The sequence below is a fragment of the Archocentrus centrarchus genome, chromosome 10 (genome assembly GCF_007364275.1).
Source record: "Archocentrus centrarchus isolate MPI-CPG fArcCen1 chromosome 10, fArcCen1, whole genome shotgun sequence".
In the NCBI taxonomy this organism is placed as follows: Eukaryota; Metazoa; Chordata; class Actinopteri; order Cichliformes; family Cichlidae; genus Archocentrus; species Archocentrus centrarchus.
In genome coordinates this window covers 22682199-22702787 of record NC_044355.1, presented here as the reverse complement: position 1 = coordinate 22702787, position 20589 = coordinate 22682199, and the positions used below count along the sequence as shown (strand labels likewise).

General features: G+C 42.3%; 2 protein-coding genes across 6 annotated transcripts in view; one reads left to right on the top strand and one right to left on the bottom strand.

Moving 5' to 3' along the window:
- The first annotated feature begins 5539 nt into the window (after nt 1–5539).
- Nucleotides 5540–10498, top strand: gabrp (gamma-aminobutyric acid type A receptor subunit pi). The gene is made up of 10 exons (XM_030739127.1): nt 5540–6036; nt 7152–7227; nt 7369–7481; nt 7597–7664; nt 7742–7959; nt 8672–8754; nt 8942–9079; nt 9205–9357; nt 9504–9697; nt 9783–10498. Exons 2-10 carry the CDS (start codon nt 7181–7183, stop codon nt 10113–10115), a joined length of 1347 nt encoding a protein of 448 aa, XP_030594987.1. The 5' UTR covers nt 5540–6036; nt 7152–7180; the 3' UTR covers nt 10116–10498.
- Nucleotides 10499–10599: 101 nt separating this feature from the next.
- The window catches only part of afap1l1a (actin filament associated protein 1-like 1a), a 29026-nt gene continuing 19036 nt past the window's right edge, over nt 10600–20589 (bottom strand). For 2 of the 5 annotated variants that reach the window (XM_030739193.1, XM_030739188.1), the window contains exons 2-19: nt 19587–19712; nt 19327–19410; nt 19143–19222; nt 18584–18713; nt 18326–18421; nt 18015–18229; nt 17745–17924; nt 17505–17588; nt 16968–17043; nt 16688–16807; nt 16396–16607; nt 15469–15614; nt 15265–15337; nt 14710–14824; nt 13188–13355; nt 12505–12683; nt 12289–12414; nt 10600–11814 (exon numbers count right to left, since the gene is read on the bottom strand). In XM_030739193.1, coding sequence (XP_030595053.1) covers nt 11788–11814; nt 12289–12414; nt 12505–12683; nt 13188–13355; nt 14710–14824; nt 15265–15337; nt 15469–15614; nt 16396–16607; nt 16688–16807; nt 16968–17043; nt 17505–17588; nt 17745–17924; nt 18015–18229; nt 18326–18421; nt 18584–18713; nt 19143–19222; nt 19327–19410; nt 19587–19712 — 2237 coding nt within the window. In that variant the 3' untranslated portion in view covers nt 10600–11787. The remainder of the gene's footprint in view (nt 11815–12288; nt 12415–12504; nt 12684–13187; nt 13356–14709; nt 14825–15264; nt 15338–15468; nt 15615–16395; nt 16608–16687; nt 16808–16967; nt 17044–17504; nt 17589–17744; nt 17925–18014; nt 18230–18325; nt 18422–18583; nt 18714–19142; nt 19223–19326; nt 19411–19586; nt 19713–20589) is intronic. The other 3 variants (XM_030739191.1, XM_030739192.1, XM_030739189.1) reach the window with 3 other exon arrangements.

The following is a 20589-nucleotide window of genomic DNA, read 5'->3' as shown; positions in this document are numbered from 1 at the left end:
AGGCAGTATTATTAGAAAGCACTGCATCAATTTTCATTGTTATGCAGATGATACTCAGCTTTACCTATCAATGAAGCCAGATGACACACATCAATTAGTTAAACTGCAGGAATGTCTTAAAGACATTAAGGCCTGGATGACCTCTAATTTCCTGCTTCTAAATTCAGATAAAACTGAAATTCTTGTTCTCGGCCCCACAAATCTTAGAAACATGGTGTCTAACCAGATACTTACTCTGGATGGCATTACTTTGGCCTCCAGTAACACTGTGAGAAATCTTGGAGTAATTTTTGACCAGGATATGTCCTTCAATGCACATATTAAACAAATATGTAGGACCGCTTTTTTGCATTTGCGCAATATTTCTAAATTAGAAACATCCTTTCTCAGAGTGATGCTGAAAAGCTAATTCATGCATTTATTACTTCTAGGGTGGACTATTGTAATTCATTATTATCAGGCTGTCCTAAAAGCTCCCTGAAAAGCCTTCAGCTGATCCAAAATGCTGCAGCTAGAGTACTGACAGGGACCAGAAAGAGAGAGCAGATTTCTCCCATATTGGCTTCTCTTCATTGGCTCCCTGTTAAATCTAGAATAGAATTTAAAATTCTTCTCCTCACATACAAGGTCTTGAATAATCAGGCACCATCTTATCTCAAAGACCTCATAGTACCATATCACCCCAACAGAGCACTTCGCTCTCAGACTGCTGGCTTACTTGTGGTTCCTAGGATACTTAAGAGTAGAATGGGAGGCAGAGCCTTCAGCTTTCAGGCCCCTCTTCTGTGGAACCAGCTCCCAGCTTGGATTCGGGAGACAGACCCCCTCTCTATTTTTAAGATTAGGCTTAAAACGTTCCTTTTTGATCAAGCTTATAGTTAGGGCAGGATCAGGTGACCCTGAACCACCCCTTAGTTATGCTGCTATAGGCCTAGGCTGCTGGGGGGTTCCCATAATGCACTGTTTCTTTTCATTCACCTTATTTACTTTGTTTATATGCCACTCTGCATTTAATCATTAATAATTATTCATCTCTGGCTCTCTTCCACAGCATGTCTTTTGTCCTGTCTCTCTCCTCTCAGCCCAACCAGTCACAGCAGATGACTGCGCCTCCGTGAGCCTGGTTCTGCTGGAGGTTTCTTCCTGTTAAAAGGGAGTTTTTCCTTCCCACTGTTGCCAATTGCTTGCTCATAGGGGGGGTCGTTTTGACTGTTGGGTTTTCTCTGTATTATTGTAGGGTCTTTACCCACAATACAAAGCACCTTGAGGTGACTGTTTGTTGTGATTTGGCTCTATATAAATAAAATTGAATTGAAGTGTTTCCGATTCCCAGATGGTTGACCAGTGTGATGATTTAGGGAACTACTGAAGTCCCACAGCTATGCTGACAGGAAGCTTCCCTTCTTGGTTGGCCCCAATAACTACTGCCCAGAGAGATGAGCTTTCAGACTTTTCTTCTGATGAGAGCTTTAATAAGAACCCCAGCTGACCTATGGAGCAGAGCGAGCTGGAGCCCTGGCAGTAGAGTACAACTCTTAGTCACAGTAAATCCATTGCAAATGAGTGTAATGCATAATACATACATCAGTGCTAATTTGATAAAGATAAGGTTGGGGCAGATGGATTTAAAAATCTATTGTGCCCTAATTACTATGCTTTAGATCAAGGAACAGATTCTGAATATTTCAGGTGGGTGCCTGACTTTATAACAAGTTACAGTTTGTCTTTTCAAAAGATAATTATTTCACATCATATGCTAGAATAATGAAAAACAAAGCCCCGTTTTGGGTTGTTGTGCACAGTCCAGATGTCTTCCCAACAAGGATTGGATGCTTAAAAAACACTGCTGCCATTTCAAGTGGCAGTCAGCTAAAGACAGAAAATAAGATGTTAACAGTGATGGTGTAAGCAGCTTATTTCACACTGGATTATTCTTTTTTCCCCTCCTTCTGGGCCGAATTCCTAATCCCAAGGAAAGCAGTGGCATAACTGCTCTCCTAATAGATCCACTATGTCTGAAGTGGTTCCCATTGCCATAAAGTATAAAGTAAAAGAATACAGTCATGGCAAAAAGAAAGGTCACCATCTTTCAGTTCTAAGGTTTTACATATCAGGACATCGGCAAAAAAAAATGATGACTGATGATTGACTTTGTGACCAGCAGTGCTTTAGGTCAATCTATGAAAAACATGCCAAAGATAACATATTTGTCAGCATATGAGGAGGTCAGGAGAGAGGTACAACAGTGTAAAATGCTGCCCATAGTTTGGGGCTGCATTTCAGCCGGGTGGGTTGGGGATCTTGTCCAAATTGATAGAATCATGAATGCAGGAAACACAACGTACTTTCTTTTTTAACTGTAGGTGACCTTTCATACATACTTCTGAATTTTCCTCAATTCTAGTATTTTTATTTAAAGCAAACAAGACTTTTGTGTTCAGATCTTTGAAACATAAACTATTCTGGGTCACTGAGTTTTAGACTGCTCCTGTTGGCTTGCACATTTTGTTTATCACTGTGAAAATAACATGTATAAATAAATAAAACATCAAAATCATTCTTAATCACAAATAATTTATAGTCCATATATTAAATAAATAAATCAAAAAAATGTGTCTAAAGGATGTAAGAGACCAAAAAAACACACAACGTGTGATATTGTCTTATTCAGAAGCATTAGTGTAGAGTCAGGATTTCCTGGGCTGTCTGAGTAGGTTGAGAGTTTCCTCCTGGCCAGTATTTTTTCATGATGTTTCTAATCCTCTGAGAGTCCAATTTTTAATAAAGTACTTTAATGATGATCAAATCCATTTGTGGTTAGCATCCTTACACTTGCTTTCTGCTCCCAGTCCCAAACAGAATGGTGTGCCATGCTCTGTGAGCATTGTTTTCAAAGCACTTTAATTATACTTTTGTGAATATTCTGCTCCTGAGAGACCAGGTAGCATACATCACAAAAGCGATGACTTGCAAGAAAAGGATGAAAAGACTTCACCCTAACTTTAACAACAAAGAGATGAAAGTGCAGGAAGACGTGGGAATGTAGGGAGCGAAGATGAATAATGAATTGGTCTGTGAGGTGTGTGTGTTTGACAGGATTGCATGAAAGCTAATGTACTGATAAAGATTGGAGACAGTTGAAATTTGGAGATCAACAAGTGCAAAAACAGAAGGAGGATGTGAAGAGAATAAAAGAAAAACTGTCACAGAAGAACTTCCATAAGCTGTGCCTTTTTGGCGAAACCCGGGGAAGGAGCCATGTGCCTCAATGAGCAGCTCTCAAAGGGCAAAAACAAAAAGTTGAATGACAATTTAATGTTCACATCTGAAGAGGGACAACAGAAAGCACTTTATCCACCTCTCAACTAGACACACCAGTCACACAGAGGCACGACAGCTTGCTCAGAGCAGCAGCGTCTACGCCACATTAATTCATATGTGTTCCTCCTGGATATGGCAGCCGTCACAGTCATTTAGGAGAGATTTATCCATGTCCCTCTCATGGGCAGTCCTGTGACATTTCCATTTGTCACATGACAGCAAATCACTGGGCAAATGTGGGGGCAGTGCCGTTTCCATTTTCTGGTGCCTCAGCGCAGATTCAGAGGAGCTGAACACTACCTGAAACATGGTGTCAAAATGCTTATCTGTTCTGATAGGCAGCAGAAAATAGGGAGAGAACACGAGTAACGACAGGGAGGCAAAGAGATTCTGGGAAAAAAAAAAAAAGAGAGTTATGCAGGTTATGCAACTGGGGACTGGGAAAGATACCAAAGTGCAGAATCAAGCCTTTTGGCTGGATGGATGATAGGGAACAGTGTGCAGAGGGGTAGAAACAAAGAAATGAGAAGCTCAAGGTTGTAAAGGTAACTTAAATAAACATAAGCAGAGCACGAGAAGTGATAAATGAGTGACACATGAATAGCAGAGGGCTGCTGTGGCAGCAGGGAACTGCCAGCTAGGTTACTGCATTTAAAATGAAAAATGAACCAAAGGGGTGGCCAAAAGGGTCACCAGTCAGAAGCTCAAACTGGAACATTCTTGCCTGACAGAAGCACTAAATATACAAACATAAATTTGCACCCAAAACAAAACATTTATTAATAAAGCCATACATTTTAATGTTTAAAGCCCCTCCCTCCTCACCCCAAGTTATTGGTTCCTGGCTGGCTTTTGCAGTCCAACAGATTACTAAATCATGCTGCATCATTAAACTAAAGAGGAATGCGTTTTATTCAAATACAGGCTGCTTTCCATTAACTCATTTACTCTTCTACATGAAATTAGAAAGTGATTGGGAGCATCAGGTCATAAACAGGCAGGGAAAATAGGGGGATTCTGCACGTGTGTAAGTGGTGAGGGAAATAAAAGGAACATTTATTCAATCACAGGTAGAAATGAACATGCACGCAGGTAGAACAAGGCTGTCAGCTGGATGCTGGCCAACACAAAGCTATGTGCCACTGTGACATCACTGCTGTAATTATTCACTAGCCGCCCCCCCAGCACACCGATAAAACATTTACATCCTTCCCCTTCAGGTGCTTCACAAACGTCTCCATTTGTCTTTTTCACTGTCAAGGAATGTGTGCACTGCCTTTCGCATGATTCTCAGCATGGATGCAAATCAGGTTCTCTTATGTTCATTCCACAGCTCTCCTCAACATCATATATATATATATATATATATATATATATATATATATATATATATATATATATATATATATATTATACTAAACAGACTATTTGTTTTAGACATACATCCATTAGAGCATGAAATTAAGAAAAGGGGAGCTTTGTGCCCACAGTTTGTTACTGATGCACTAAATAACCAGGTCAAGCAAAATACTGCAGCAGCTTGTTAGTGACCATTTACAAATCATTAGTCTGTGCTGGGGGGTAACAGACTAAGAGAGTAATTGGCTGCAGTGGGTACAAGCATCCCTGAAATCTCATAAAGTGTTGTAAGCAAGTATACTCCAAAGGTTTTCTAACATATGCCTGAGATTCAGGTGTCAGAGGTCAGGCTATATAATCAGAGTTGCAGCTCAGCTCCAGAGCCAAAGGAGAGCGATGGTCTCATAAAGATCAATCTCATAAAGTCAGCAGTGCAGGAGATGAATGACTGACCGCACAGCGCACACACAGCATTGGTCTTTGGGCTGCAGTTTCCTTCTCTGTGTGTGTGGACAAATCATCACCAGCATCTTCAACTGCCAGGATTCTGCTCCTTATTACCAGCAACATCAAGAGCTTCTTCATCATCTGGACTATAAATGTGCACTTCATAAAATAGTGGGAAAGGGCGGATACGGACAGACGTTTTAAGTAAATGCAATCAAAATTAGTACTTTTATTTGAGCCGTATGGGTATTTGACTGAAGTTAAGTTGCAGACAGAGCGAAGAGGAAACTAATTCACATGATGACACTGATGCAAAGGAACGTAGTAGTTGGAGGTGAAGACGGGGAGGGCATGAGGGAATGAGACACAGGCATGCTTTGAAGCCCAGAAGGAGGTACAGTGTCAGTGTGAATTGAGGGGGAGGAGGTAGATAGAGAGAAAGGGCCAAAAAGAATAAGAAGAATGAGAAAAAAAGAAGTGATATGGGGGAATCAAACTAGATGTTAATGTGTGTGTTTGTGTGGGGTGGGGGCAGTGAAAAAAAAAATGCAGCACAAATGAGAGCCTGAGTGGTACGAAGAGAGAGCGAGGGGGTCTGCACAGAGGCTCTGCGGGGAGATCAACACAGCTGTGCAGAGAGGCAGAGGGAGTTGCACAGACAGTGGAACAACCAGCAGTAGGACACACAGGAACCAAATATTAGATGCTTTATTGGTAGATGGAAGACACACAAGGATACGTAATCACAAATAACCAAGAAAGGGGACCAATCTCAGCCACTGACAACACTTACAGGATACAGGAAGGCAGAAGAGCAGAGGAGGAAACAAAGGAAAGAGCTGAGAGAGAGCAGAAGAGGGACCAAGTGGGAAAAGAAAGCAGGAGATAAGAGTGACACGGCCGAGACAGGTAAGAGTTAGGAATTTGCATGTAAGCAATGTAAAAGGCAAAAGGAAAATAAATGAACAGAAATGTTTATTTGAGTGTGCGTGCACATGCAGGGAACGTAATATCTGACAGCATGCTGTTGTGTAGTTCAACACATGGCTTATGGAAAAGAAGCTAAACTGGAAGAGGGGTGTGAGAACAAAGAAAAACAAGCATAATGCAACGCAAAATACCCAATGAGATTCCTAAACTGAGCTTCAGAGAAGCAAACAAGAAAATGCATCAAAACAGGAGAACGTGGTCGCGTGGATTCAATGTAACTGACGTGCCATTGTGGCCACTAGAGAAGGGGAATCAATAGCGTTCACTTGCACAGTCATTTAGAATGGCAGTTCATTGAATACTAAATGTAGCTTTTCTAAACTGCTAGCAATATATTGGCTGCAGATTGCTTTGGTAATAACTGAAGAAACAAAGCACATGCACAACAGACTTGCATAGTTTGGATGAAAGTATGAAATGAGAGTACAGTAAGTAACTAAGTATTAAATCAATCAGCAAAAGGAGGAGGAGGGGTACGGTTTCCTGTGAGGATTCCTTGATGAGTTAGAGACAGGGTTACTTGAAGACTTCTGAAATAAATCATGTGATTGAGGTCAAATATAGCAGCAGATGGAAGAGCAAATGAACTAATTGTAAGAAAGGTCCAAAAATAAATGGTAGGTGCACTTACATGCTTACCTAGACATTGTCTTTTTTGTTGATGTGTGTGTGTGTGTGTGTGTGTGTGTGTGTGTGTGTGTGTGTGTGTGTGTGTGTGTGTGTGTGTGTGTGTGTGTGTGTCTGCACAAGAATGTGTGAAGGCACTGGAAAAGCTACTTATATATTAATAGAGAGAAATATAGAGACATGGATCAATACAAGTTTCCAAAACATTTTACAACTATCATGTCGGGGAGAATGTGCAGTTATCTTACACCAAATAGTGAGAGTGACTGCTGTGCTGTCGGTGTCCCCTGGGCTTTGTAATCACAGTCAGTTAGTTGCTGCCACCTTATGGTGAAACTGTGTTATCCCATTCAATCAAAATGACTTATGTGTTTGTGTTTTGGTCCTTGTCACACCTCTCTGAGCAGAGTCGCTGACCTCTGCCAGCTGATTCGCGATGTCCGTCGACCTGCTAATCATCCTCCTCTTGACCTTCACACAGGGGTGAGGGAATGTGAGGTCAAAAAAGCATGCGCACTGTTAAGAACACGTGGATATGGATTTTTGTGTTGGGTAAAAATCCATTTTTCATCTCTTCTCTTCTCTTGTCTCATTTCATTTTTATGCTTTCCTGCTTTATTTAAGGAGCTGCGCATTCCATGCCAACCACTGGGGTGAATGGAATGACTCCCAGCTACTGCCAACAATACAAAAGCTCATGAAAGGATACAACCGCTACCTCAGACCTAATTTCAATGGTATGAAGTAGCTTGAGGAGTCATCTTTTTTCTTTGTGAAAGTCATCAATGGTTTTGTGTCTCCTACTTAAAAGTGGATCGATTGTCATGTTTCCCATGTGTGTCTACTAAACAGAGGGTCCTGTGGAAATTGGAATGAGCCTCGATATTGCCAGCATTGATGCCATCTCTGAAATCAATATGGTACACCACTCCTGTTTTACTGTCAGTGTGATCAGATGAGGGAGCAGGATCTTTATATATATTTTATATCTTTTTAGGACTACACTGCAACAATCTTCCTCCGTCAGCGCTGGCGTGATTCCAGGCTGATGTTCCCTGGAAGTGAGAGCGTGAGTGTGGACGGTCGTCTGGTGTCACTGCTCTGGATCCCTGACACCTTCATCCCAGACTCCAAGCGCTCCTTCCTGCATGATGTCACTGTGGAAAACCGCCTCATACGCATCTTCAGCAATGGAACTGTTCTCTATGCTCTTCGGTACATTTCTTTATAGGAGCTTTTTCGAGTCGATGCTCGCTGGCAGTTGAGATTTCATGCTGCCAGTCACAAACAGAAAGGAAACAAATCCAGATTTTTCATTTTTAAGATTGCTTTTGTAGTCAACCGTGAGTTTCTCAGGTTCTCCAAAAAAAAAAAAAGAAAGGAAATAAATGACTGAGTGTGAGTAAAAAGCATGTCTCATCCCTCAGTCATTCATCTCAGGGGTATAGCACTGCATTCCTGTACCGTCTGCCCTTCAGTCACTTAAGCCTTTGCCAGTGAAGATTTGCTGAGTATTAAAAAATCAGATCAGTCTAATCTGTCATGTCATTCTGCCGCATGATGTTATTTTGACTAGACAGGTTGACTGATGAGAAAAAGGTCAGCTTTGTACAGTGTGTTTCTTCTTACTGAAACATATTTTTGATTGACAGCTGGGACCATCATCTGACTTTATGGAGGCGACTGAGTATTGTATAACTCAGCAACCTGATCTCATTCTTGCGATCAGACAATACTTTGCACATAATTAATGTGTGAGACACTGGGATACAGTGATGACTCTTCAGATATGAGTCTTTGATCTCCTGACTGTTCATCAGGGGAGGAGAATACTTTACATTCACTAATAATTAACAGTCCCGTTATGAATCAGGTTGCAGTGAACTTTTTGAAGTCTGGTAATGATCCTGCTTTGAATGCTCCACAGCATCACGGCCACGATCGCCTGCAACATGGATCTGACTAAGTACCCCATGGACAGACAGGTCTGCACCCTGCAGCTGGAGAGCTGTGAGTACCCCCTGTGAGCTCCATTAACCATCCATCATGTGTGTAGATGGAGAAAAATCATCACCATCATCATCATCATCATCTCACCACCATCAGCATTTTCATCCACCTCTGTGTAGTGAGTATCAAGTTGAAAAGCAACTTTATCCTGGGCAGCTCAGATTTGCCAAAGTCTTTGTCTTGTCAGGGGGGTATAACCTGCAGGATGTGGTGTTCTACTGGACCAGAGGGAATGATTCAGTGAAGGGTTTGGACACGCTGCGGCTGGCTCAGTACAGTGTAGAGAGCTACTACACATCGGTGTCAGAGGCTGTGTATGAAACAGGTAACATATGTCAGGTCTCAGGATTTCCTTTGCATGTGGAGTCCTATAACAACAGCTGATAGTAGAGCACAAAATGCGCCAAATATTAAAATATTTTTCCCCTTTCTTTTTGTGTTTCTTTGCAGGAAATTACCCTAAGCTGGTGCTGCACTTTGCACTGCGCAGAAATGTGCTGTTCTTCATCTTGGAAACGTATGTTCCCTCCATTCTGTTGGTGGTTCTCTCCTGGGTCTCTTTCTGGATCAGCCAGTCCTCCGTACCAGCTAGGACCTGCATTGGTCAGTACCAGATCTCGCTCTTTTATTCCATGTTTATGATTTTGGTAAATTTGAGTCCATATAGTAACCATTTCCACAATACAATAAAGGGTCTTAGGGCGTAATCTGAGATACAGAAAAACTCAAAACTCTGATCTGTCCTGCAGGAGTGACAACAGTCTTGACGATGACAACTCTGATGATGGGAGCCCGCACTTCTCTGCCCAATGCCAACTGTTTTATAAAGGCCATAGATGTTTATTTGGGCATCTGTTTCACCTTCATCTTTGGCGCACTGTTGGAGTATGCCTGTGCTCATTTTTATACCATGCAGCACCAGACCATTGAGGATTTATACAGGGTAAGCTACATGTTGACACAAAAACATGAGATAAAAATGAAAAGATTACTGTAAACATCAATCTGTTTATCTGTCTGTGTAACAGGACCTTCTGAGGGAGTTCAGCGAGTCTAATGGAAATGGCTCAATCCCCATCGTCAGCGCCAGCCAACCAAACCAATCCGTGGAGATCGGCTCCACTGCAGAGGAGCCCACGGAGCAGCCAGCAAACAGTGACACTAAGAACCACGCAGGATCAAAAGAGAAGGCGCCAAATCAGGGCTGCGGCTTGTCATCAGTGAAAGATGCATCACGTAGGGCGGCGTCTGTCTTCATTGTGGAAAATCCACACAACATTGATCGCTATGCCCGCACGGTTTTCCCCACAGCATTCCTCTTTGTCAATATCTTATACTGGCTTTATTACCTCTTTCTGTAAGTTCTCACTCTGAGCTGTGGAAAGGTTAATGTCAGCAACCTGAAGCACCTCTCCCTCCTCATTTGAGAACCAACACTAGTCGCCACGCTCTGGAGCTCAACTGACCTGACACAACTTATTTATTGGTTGGTGAAAATCAATTGGTCAGGACTACGCTCCGTATTGAAGGCTTTTATTGATCGTGTACGAAGAGTTGGCTCCCAGCATATTAGCATGTAAGAATGGTACTCCAGAGCCTGTATTGTCTACTGACCAATCCATAGATCAAATGAGGATCAGTTTAAAATGAATACGATTCCTGAGCAACACCACACCATTGGTTGTTATGCATTGTTTGCATGAGACCATATACTGTAGGCATACCGTGTGAAATTAAAAGAATACATCAGTGACTGCAATGTGTTGGTGCATTTTATGAGAACAAAATTGAGCTTGTGAACGGTAACGAGTAATTAGAGATGAATCGTTTGGGAAAATAAGACAGAAATTTATTATTCCCTTATCCAGGCACGAGAACAGTAAAGTGCAAAAGACGACCACAGTTTCAGTGAAGAAGGTGTTAAAATGACATATGATGATTTCATCACTTGGAAAAGATTGATTTCTATCACTGAAATAGCACCACTTTGTTAGTAACTCAATTGTCTCTAATGTGAGTATTTACCTGTATTTGAACATGGGCCAAAGAGAGTGAAGAGGATGACGTATGGTTTTTAATTTAGCAGCACAGCTTCGACCTTAGAGGAGGAGCTAGTGTGCACACTCGTGAACCTCAGTGGCACATTGTTGAATTCTAACTTCAGGTAGAAAAATGCACAAAAGTTTCAGGCACTTAAAAAAAAAAAAAAAGCTTAGAGCGGTAACACCAGGGAGATCAGCCCCTGCCAGAGTCATTAAAATAAAAAAAAACATCAAGAAACAGAGAGACTGCTGCAACAGATGGTATCATCTGAATGTGATTACTTGAAGCATCGTAGACAGCCTGAACCCCCAGAGGAACTGCTGCAAACATACCTGCCAATTACCTTGGAAAACTGGGATTGGATTGCTGTTTCTTCCTGACCTCAAATGCCTAAAACTTTGGCACACTTACAATGAGAAATGAAAGGATGTACAGTATTTAAGTAGAAAAACATACAAAACAGTAGTCAGAGCTCATTATGTACAAGCAAAACAAAAAGATTATGTCATCTAAAAGGCACATCGTGGCTTAAACTAGCTTTCATTCTCAAAGTTTCCGATACATCACATTGCTTTGGTCGTCTTTTTCCACACACAACGCTCAACAGTTAAACATTTCTGTTGCTTTTCCATACTACATTTTGTGCATTCATTGTGCTTTCAATACACTTTTGTTGTGTTTCTCTCTCCCCCTCTCTCTCGAACTTACCTTTCTTGCTATTTTTTTTTCTTTTCCAAATTTTAAACTGTTTCTGTCCAGACAGCGAAAATGCCTGGATACAGACTGTGAGCAGTCCTTGGAAACATTTAGTAACGTACACCACCACCTAGTGGCTGATTTCTTTCATTACTGGTTATGTAGTTCCTCAATAATCCAAAGTGAAACAAGTCTGGACTTTCATTTATAGATGGGAGATGTTAGAGGGACGCAAGATGTCCAAAGTCCCATCAAGACATGTGTTAATTCCCCGGTCCTTTCAGGACACTCCTCTTAGGGTCCTTTCTTTGACTCCCATTCCTGAAGAAAGAAAATCAGATCATTAAGCAATTTTACAAATAAATGGTTGCTCACAGTAATCCAGCAAAGTGGCAGTCCAAGACATTCTTGGGGGGAAAAAAATAAGGTCCTGGCATTTTTAAGGCTTAAAAAATTAACTAAAAAATATTCTGAGGACCAACAAGTTAGACTGTTTACATAAACAGTGTTTTGTTGCATTTGTGGTATACTTTTATTTTAGTGCTGCTTTCTCTCAAACATCAAGACTGCTGCCTCACATTTCACTGACACGCAGAGCCACCGTTATCTAAATCGCGTGCATTATCATATGAAGTCATCTCTTTTTGTGTGAACAATGAAAACCTATTAGATGATGGTACATGCAGGCCTGCCTCTGTTAACTCCCCCAGAAGACTGAAAGAAAAAGCTGTCTATAGTGACGAGGTGAGCAACTGAACCGTGTGCAGCAGGAAGGGAAAATTTGGTCACTGTTACCTTTGCTTTCTGCATGACAGTTCCAGTAGAGGAAGCATAAACAGACGGAGGCCTCCTACGCAGCTCTGCGGCACAATTTACTGGTAAAGAATCACTGTAGATGTTCTGGATCTTCTTGCTGGAGACCTGCACGAAAATATAAAAAAGTATAAGAGTAAATAAAAGTCTTTGTATACAGACAGCCTACCACATTTCCACATTAAGCAACAACTGTACCTTAACAGGAGGTTTAGCCTCCGCTGGCGCACCCAGTGCTCCACCTGCCAGACTTTTATTCAGGCTTTCTTTGACCTGAGTCAGGCGAAGCTCCAGGTCCACCCTCTCTGCCTCTTTTGCCCGACAGGCCTCCTCCAACTGAGACACGCGCTTGTTCAGGAAAGACTTCCTCTTATCTGCTGCACAGAAACACATAAACACAATAAGATGGACAGAACTAGAGGAAATTAGTTCATTAGACATAACAGACATTTTTTATACGCATGTTGTTTCTTTTAGTAATATTAATACCAATGCTGAATTTATCTCTGTGGGAAAATTCTCTTCTTTCATGGCCCTATAATAAAGGAGGTCAGAATGCAGGGTCATATAAAGAGCAGTGATGCATTATGACATAAAAAGATGTCTGGCAAATTTGCACACAAGTACTGAACAATCCAGCTGCAAAAATAAGACTAAAATCGTCCCTTGTTCTCTTTTTTTTTCAGGGTTATTTTCCTTTGGAAAACTTTGTGCCCAAACTGTCTCTTCATTCTTTAGCTAATTACTGAGAGGGAAAGTAAATGTTTTAGTTGTGTTTTCCATTATGGAACCACTGTAGTTCAACTGTCCTGGTTTATATGATGTCTAACAATAAAGAGCAACCATTCATCTGCTCTCTGTTTGGCTTTAGATCTTCTTACCAGCAGCTGTCTTCAGCTCTTCTTTCAGCTCTCTCTTCTGCTGTCGGAGGGTCACTAGTGCATTACGTATGCCATCTCTCTCTTTCTCCAGCTCCTCTTTTTCTCTGAGGTAACGTTTTGCATCTTCTTCTGCTCGCGTTTTCCCATACCTTCCATACTGGTTGGTATCTGGGTGGGAGCAAAGGTTAAACGTCAGGCGTACAGAGGTTATGGGAAGAAGACAAAAGCCTCTCACGGCAGTCTGTCTGCCTGTCTGCATAATTAATGCTACGCTCTCCGTGTGAGGAGTATGAAGCTGCCTATATGCGTCACATGAAAGTACAGCACGGTGATTTTTACAACAGGGTCAGAGAGGAAAAAAGAAAGAAAGAAATTCTTTGTGAAAATTTGTGACATTAATATTACCGTATGGTCTTTACCTTACAATATAAAGCACCTTGAGGCGACTGTTGTGATTTGGTGGATTAAAATCTTATTATATTACCATACTCCACTGACCCCATACTTTTTTTATTTAGTTTTTAAAACTATAACGACCCTAAAACAGCACTGTAAATCTGGGGAAAGCCAGTGATATGGTGCAGGAATTAAAGATAAACACACACACTCCTGCAGGGTAAGAGGTCAGGAGGTGAGACAGCAGATCTAATGCAAATGTCCAATAAATCTCAGGTTACATCCTGCAGTGCTCAACCCTTGGAAAGCGCCGCCTCTTTGATGTGCCAGAACGTGACAGTGAAGACCACAGAGGAGGTGCAGCAAGAAGCAGAACGCTCTGCTAGACATCCACACCGATATCGCTTTTCCGTAACCCAGTCACTCATCTCCCTTCCTTGTACAGCTGAGAGCAATTGACAAAAAAGGAGCAAATGGGAGAGGCAAGAGTGGAGGAAACAGAATATGGATGGAAAGTGAGAAGATGACTGAGTGGAAAGAAGAAAAGAAGAAATACTGAGCCAGATGACAGCTCAAGTTTTATGACTGCCAGTGCACAGGCCCACAACTGGAAGGAGTGTGTAAGCTATATGAGCCCAAGAGCACTGGAATCTTTGACTTAGTGAAATATTGATCTATTGAGAAGAATTATTTCTCTTTTTTTCAGTATTTTGATATGTTTCCATGCTTTCTTGAATCACACAGATGTAAATCAAGAATGGTTATAAAATAAAATAAAAAATTCAATATAACAAAAGGATTCACAAGGATCAACTTTAGGTCCTCCACTCTTAAAAAAGTATATTAATGAGCTCAGCCTGTAGGTTTATAACCATCAAGTCCCTGAGACAATTGGCCATATATTCATCTTGATACAAAGAATCGATTTAAAGTTGCCTCCTTTTCTTTGTATTCAGGAAGCACTGAATTAAAAGCTCACTGTTTAAGTAAAGTATAGCAGCTCTACATAGCCTACATGTGCACAGTGCTAGAATTTGGGAAATCAGCTACACAGTTTTATGAGGATGGATGCAGCACTGCTGGATGAACTGCATGTTACACTGGAAAGCAAACTAAACACACTTACGTGAGCCTGTTTGCTTCAGGGAGACTAATGGTTTGGTTCTGTCAGAGTCGCTGCTTGAGAAACCTGAGCGCCATTTTCCTATATTCCCAGACTGCTGCCTGCGGTTCTCTCCTGACTGGGTGGAGTAGAGAAGGGGTGGGGGTGGGATTGACAGATGTGGGAGAGTGAGGGCAGATCAAGAAAAGTGAAATTTGTTTATCACACTATGCAGTAAATGTGTCTTGAGATTTATCGATTTGAGACTGCCGAGGTATGTGTGTTTTGGGGCACATTAATGGGGTTAAGAAAGGAGTTTACAGGCTGTAAAACTGCTGTGACCTTTGCCTTCCTGTCATCAGTGTGAGCACTTTGTCTTTTTTTGGTCTCTCACTCGTTTTTGTTTTTTTTTCTCTGGGAAAAAAGCCATCATTGATAAGCATGCAACAGAGCACTGTCAATTTATTTGGGCGACTGATGGGGTGTCACATTCAACAGCTGCATACCCGGACATCTTCTGATCTGATCACATCAGAGTACAGTTTCACACGCGCGTCTGAGCACAAGTGTTCCACCCACCTGCATATCCTCATTAGGTACCTCATCGTATGTTCTAGAATCTGTGGAGGTGCTGCTGGAGGAGGTAGCCCACCTGGGTTCACAGAGAATGGATAAAGTGAGTTTGCATAAAATAATGGAAGCAAAACATCGCTGCTCTGGCCGACGGTCTTGCTTTGACATCGCCCACGCATCCTAAACCCCCTTCCACTTTATCTCACTCACAGGAAGGAATGTCGCGCAGCATCACGAATGTTAGCGATGGTTTCCACGTCAACGTAGTCGTAATGCAGCGATTCTGGGTCTGTTGCGGAGCCCATTTCTGCCAAGAGGACACCGAGCCACCGTCCGAGCTCCTCAGAGCTGCTTGCCTGACCACAAAAAAAAAAAAAAAAAAAAGGCACATGACATGTAATTCCTTAAGTCTGTCAAAATTTAAATATTAAATCAGTGGAGGCAATCAAGGAACTTTTAACAACAATTAATACAGTGACCCCTTCAAGTCTAATATTCAGTCTACTTTAAAACTTTGATGTCGACCCACTTTCCCCAAAAAAGTTAAGTTTAGAGAGAAAAAAAAAAGATGATGCAGACACCACTTTGTCAGACTGGGTCTTATCAATCACTAAAATGTCTGCCCCAGATTTGTCACGCCCCTGTTACCTGACCTTTCTGATACAGAAAATAGACATCAGTCTTGTTAGACAGTCTGCTGCCGTCTACAGCAGGTGTGCCCGGTGTATGTGAATGGTCATGTGATATGCACATCAGTGTGGATGCAGATTATTTCTGAACCGTTGCTAAAGAGCTCTTGTATGGATCGAGATTGCTTTTGCTTTGCCTGTATTAGAGTGGATGAGAGAAACATCTGGCTCATTAGCTGATAATTGCTCCACAGTCTGTTTATCTGAGCTTTTTGACTGAAAACAGCTGCCTGGTGCTGACCAAGCATAGTTGATGAGAGGATTGAGATTGAATCAAAACATTAACTCAAGAATAAGCCAAATGTTTCCATTGAGCAGACAGAGAGTGTTGAGCCAGGTGATATATCTCTGTGCATATGTTCTTAGAAACAGCTCTTTTTACTTGATGCACACTAATTTGACCTTTCTGGTAGTATAAAGCAGATTTAAAATAAGCAAATGAGCACACCTCCAGTGCAGCCACTTCTGTGCTGTCCCGTAAGACACGGAAGGCAAAGGGGTGTTTGGGTCCAAGTCCTGGAACCACCTCACAGCCATGGAGAGGAAGGGAAGGGAGGGACATCCGCGGATCTCCTTTGTCATGGTAGAAGTGCAGGGAGCCTCTGCACACACAACACCACTGTTCCCGCCACACCTGGTTCACCAGCACTGATAAGTGGCCTGCATCATGAGGAGAAAAGGTAAAGCTACACATCTGCAAACTTGTACTCCCAAAAAGCGACAGAGAAGTAGTTTCTGACCTTGCCGAGGGTCGCTGTAGGTAGTTCGGGGGTCACCTGGCCGAGGGGGCTTCTTCTTTGAGAAGCTGATGATACGTGTGATCTTACGCCCTGCAGCTAAAGCGCCCCGTTTCACCTTACCTACATAAAACAATGAAGTGGTTACAATCAAAATTTTTTTGTTTGGATTCATCTGCGTCATATTACATCTGAGCTAACTCTACAAATTACATCTGAGCTAACTCTATCCACTCATGGAAACAGCTGCAACGCTTTAAGATTGTGTGCATCTCTGCCTTACCGTTCTCTCTGCAGTTCTCTCCAGCTGACACACCCACACTGTCTGAATCTGATGTGTTCCTTTCTGCAGACAACCTCTGCAGAAGAAACACACAAACACAGGTTTAGATTTCAGCAGAGGTTTCATTTAAGTTAAGTTAAAAAAGTTATGCCTTTTTTTTTCTCTCCTTCCAGCTCTGTATGGGCTCCTCTCTCTTTAGTTTTTGCTTTTACACGAAAGCCTGTTATGTTATGTTCTGACAAACTGTTAAGCTTTAAAGTGGACGTGCCTGTTCCAACACTGACTCTAATACCACCTCTGTCAATGTAGCCTCAACACCTAATTACGCTACTTATCACCTCTTTGTTCTGCGAGTCAAACCCGGGTATCATAGAGCACCGTGGTGAGCCAAACAATTGTTTAGGAAAATTGATTGTGACAGCACAATTGCCGCTTACTGCTGAGTTTTCCTCGCCTCAGCTGTGAAGAAGAATTATGGACTTGGCGATAAAAATGACAAGGATATGCTCACATAAACATCTTGTCTCCCACACTTACCTTGTCAAGTTCACATTTTCTGGGAATGACGGGAGATGCCAATTCCTCAGGCGCTGCGCTCTGACCGCTCACCTCTCTGACAACCTGCGGGAAATTTTGCACTTATCACTCTGAGCAGGATGCTAAACTGTCCTTCTTTACCCTGCTGATAAACCAGTGATGACTCGGGTACCATCAGTACCCGAGTCATCACTGGTTTAAAAAATGACTCTTGCATAAAATTGCAGCACGTTAAATTACCGTAAGCCATGTGTGGGCCTGCTCTTTGCTCTGCACTGCCAGTACCAGTGCATCTCCATTGGGTAAGGTGAACCGAAGCTCATGATGCTTTCTCTTGCTGTCTTTGGGAACATAGACTACAGTGCATTGGGGCAGCAGCAGGTCCACATAGGGGGACGTATCCTTGGAACTCTTATAACACTGCACAAAGAATAACACACAGTGCACATGAGGTTAAAAAAATGTAGAAGTAAAGAAGGAAGATGAAAATGAAAAAGTGCAGCATCTCACTTGTAGCCTGTTGTCCCGTATGACAGTGAGTTGCTTGGCCCACTGCCCAAAGCGTTTCTTACGCAATAGGAAGGCACAAATGCGACAGTCCCTAGCAGGAGGCATGGAGCTCTCATCGGAGGGCCACTGATGAGTAAGCCGGACGCCCGGGCTCCTCTCCTCCTCATCCTCCTCGTAGGACTCGTAAGAGCTGCTCAGAGCATCGGAATCATTGTCTGTTAGAGCAACGAGAAAGAGCAAAACATAAGCTGCGTGTGCTGGAAGAACGCAGGATTTATCCAGCAGTCCTGGAAATGTGCGGGGGCTCTCACAGGAGTTTTTGCGGTGTGAATTTACGCAGGTGGGGGGGTAGTGGTTCTCAGCATCTTCATACCCATCTTCTATAGAGTTGGGAGGGCTGGTCCTCACTGCAAATGGAAGAAAAAATGCCTTTTAACTTTTGCTGTCTGTAATTATGTTTGGAACTTACTGCTATATGACTGTTTATACCAATTAAATCCTTGGAGGTTTTTACAAAGAAATATTAACACTAAGGTCACTGAGCTCAATTAAGGTGGGAACACACTGACCTCTTGTTATTATATACTCAGGCATCTTGCCAGGGCTAAGGGGTACCGCCTCCTCATAGTACTCCTCTGGAGGAGGCGTTGTGGGCAGAGGGGGAGGCGAGTCAGCTGAGTGTGGGGCTGCAGAGTTCTGCTAAGGGCGACACATAAACATAAACATAGCTCTCAAATTTCCTCTACAACCAAAAAAACTAAAAGAGCTACATAATCAAAGAGACACACAGAATAACCCTCTAAATAAATTCCATAAATTAGACGCATGGGCTCTGGGCGTTTCCCTAAATCTTCACTCGTCCAGCAGCTTAGAGACTGATGAGCATGTGAGCAAAGGGAAAACCCCACAATATGGAATACAGTCTCTAGTTTTCATCGCCCCTTTTGGATCTGCAATTTGCAAAATCCAGTTGGGACGGTAAGTGCTGAAAAGCCTGACATTACACAGCTTACAGCCCACACACGGAATCATTTCACCTTCAGGGTTTTAAACCAATATTTAGTTAACTCATATTTATGAAAAGAGGAAGAATGAATTCGTACAGTTTTTTTCTTCTTTTTCACTTGCCTGTTTTGAAGTGTCAGTTTTTGTGTTCTTTTTTTCTTTCAGATCATCTGAAACATCCTTTAAGTCTCCAAGCTCACAATCTGAAAAAAAGAAAACAAAACAAGAAAGATTAAATTATTCTCATATGTTAAGAGCAGCATCTCATAAGCGGTTGTGCATTTTATGTCATTATGCGAGAACTCACCAAATGTCTCAAAGAGTGACTCTACAAAGCTTGTCCCATTTCTGTACACTGATGAGTTCATGTAGATGAAGTCTGTTCCTGACACTAGAGGAGAGGAAGAAGAAGAGAACACAAACATCCACAGGAGCCTTAAGTAAAAACAAGTCTGTCAGTCAATAAATTATATTTTCGCTATCCTACTAAAAACAGCATTCCAAAAACCTTTTGTGTCTGAAATCATTTCAATGTGAAAATGATTTTTCTTCGCTCCTCTCTCTTACCCGATGGCTCTATCTGCTGCAGCAGGTTCCGCACTGAGCTCTTCTTCTCCTGGGTGGTGGAGCTGAGGTTCTCTTGATCCAGCATCTTCAGCAGCACGCCCAGCTCACTCACCAGCACCTCCATTGCTGTACAGGGAGAGGGCAAATGGTCGGGGGGTGCCACGGGTTCAGTGTATAATCAAAGAGGGGGGCAAAGGTCAAATTGGCAAGTCTAAACAAATCCCAGGTGTCCATCCAACAGGCTCTTTTTGTTTTGCTTTCCCTGCGTCCTTCTTTCAATTTCTGTCACTTTGCTTCGCAGTTTGTAAACATCCATCAGCCATCTCATCACAGAGTCTCCTTCCCCTCTCCCTCTGTCTATCCAGACTAAACAATGACAAGAGGCTTCAGCGACAGGAAGCGGGTTTGCTAATTGCTCATTAACCCTGGAAATATGGGGATTTGGAGCGACTGAAGATAACAGCAAATGAACAGAACTTCCTGAACGCAGGTCTAAAATTCTGCTGACTCGCAAACTCAAATTTGAATCAACATGTAAGTCATTCCCAGTGCTAAAAGGGTGACAGAAACATGAGATTTTGCCCCCTGGCCCTCTGAAAGAATAAGCAGATACAGGTAATGGTTTGATATGGTATATGAGATCCTATCAGGAATAACTTAAGGAGCACTTTGGAGAGCTCAGACCAAGCCAAATGTGGCAGCTAGAACTTCATTCACAAGGACCTGATGTTTATCCAACAGTTGCGAAACTGAAATTCTGGACTTAGAAAAACACTATCTGCCTCATACAGGCCTTCACAGGGCTCTGGGTTCTCAGGGCTCAGATTGTTGGAATAGATATATCACATACATCATATGTTGATATGAGGTCCACTCCCTGTTTTTTAGAACAAAACTTAAATAAACTAACTCACTGCCCCCCACCCACCCCCCAGCTGCTAGACAGCCTGAGAAAAGGTTTGCAACCTGCTGCTTTATCTAATCTTCAGCCGCAAACAAGTGC